Genomic DNA, 1484 nt, shown 5'->3' on the forward strand with positions numbered 1-1484 from the left:
TAAAAGCAAGTTTTTTTATCGAAGGACAAATGTTGAGCAATTTTGGTGCTTGGAATACCTGCTGGAAAAATGTTACCAATGCTATTTCGCTGGGCAAATTTTTCTTGGAATGTAGGTGAAAATCATTAAGAGATGGGGTTCAGCTATCAGATTGCCATTTCTTTTTTTCTTTTTTTCTTTTTTTTTTACCAATTTTTATTTACAACAAACAACAGTATACGGACAGTAAAAGGTAAGGGTAACAGGGCAAAAGGAAATTAAAAACAGTTATAGGCATGGAATGCACAATTATATGTTACAACAATTGAAGAGAAGAAAAAGAATATTAATAAGTCTATGAGGACCTCATCAGGGTACTGTAGGAAACTTGATTGCCATTGCTATATTCTATTGTCTGATCGCTAAATACATAAAGCTAAATTTATAAAAAGGTAATCTGATTTTGATGCAAGCAGTGCTTTGATCACCGTTCCAAAATTACCCACAATTATTTATCAGGAACTTGTTTTTAATTGAATGAAGTAACTGATTGCAATATTATAAAGTGGCATATGCAGCCCATTAATTTCAATTGCATTCTTATTTGCCACTTCTGGAAAGATGTGATTGCGGCAAAACTTGGATAACAAACACCCCTGATCTCCATTGTGGCCTATGGCATTTGCCACTATCAGAGCGGTGAACAACAATATCTGAGGATCTGGGAATTAGCGTTATCACCATGATTTACCCTTTTAAAGGTGGTAGTAGTAAAACCGCTAGTAAAAAGAACCAGAAATCATTCATAAAGGTAATGATCATGTCAGCAGATCACCACTTTTATTATTAGGAGTTTGTCAATAATGTTTAAATAACAGCACTATACTGAAGATGGTGCTGATTGCTAGCTTTATATGGACCACCATTTGTATAACCTACTTTGAAGAACACCAGGTGGAGTAACCCATGCAGGTAGCTGGTTGCTTGCCATAGACTGAATTACAGCTGTCAGCGAACAAACAGCATTTTTATTCATTTTAAAATGTTTCTCCATTTCATTATATTTGTTACGTTGTTCACAGATTTGTTATATCCTGCAGAGGTAAGACCTGTAATATCACATCTGCAATCAGGATAAATCAATTCAAAATCCATACTGCCATCTACAGGACCTTGGGATGTTCCAAGAAAGTCTTGCTATTTCTTTTCTTTTTTTAAGTAAAATTTTGCAATTTAAAAAACAAAAGCTGTATCTTCTTCACAAAATAACTACTGATTTAGTAGTAGAAACAACAAATAACTATTAGTTGGATATCAAACCTAAAATGTATATAAATGAAAACTAAAATATTTAAACATATGGAGAAAACTATTATCATGGGTTGTTGGGTTGTGTAACTTGTAGTTATATCCCATGCCTTTTGGGAAATGTATTTGGTAAATGCCTATAAAATGGGTTTACAACCTCCTGCAGGACCATGGCAGACATTAAAAAATATCACAGA

General features: G+C 33.6%; 1 protein-coding gene across 1 annotated transcript in view; it reads left to right on the forward strand.

The window, feature by feature from the left end:
• Positions 1-721: 721 nt before the first annotated feature.
• Positions 722-1484, forward strand: part of LOC140341774 (tyrosine-protein kinase receptor-like) — a 10295-nt gene continuing 9532 nt past the window's right edge. The window contains exons 1-2 of the mRNA XM_072427648.1: positions 722-790; positions 1062-1081. Coding sequence (XP_072283749.1) covers positions 722-790; positions 1062-1081 — 89 coding nt within the window. The remainder of the gene's footprint in view (positions 791-1061; positions 1082-1484) is intronic.

The sequence above is a fragment of the Pyxicephalus adspersus genome, chromosome 12 (assembly GCF_032062135.1).
Source record: "Pyxicephalus adspersus chromosome 12, UCB_Pads_2.0, whole genome shotgun sequence".
NCBI classification, from domain to species: domain Eukaryota; kingdom Metazoa; phylum Chordata; class Amphibia; order Anura; family Pyxicephalidae; genus Pyxicephalus; species Pyxicephalus adspersus.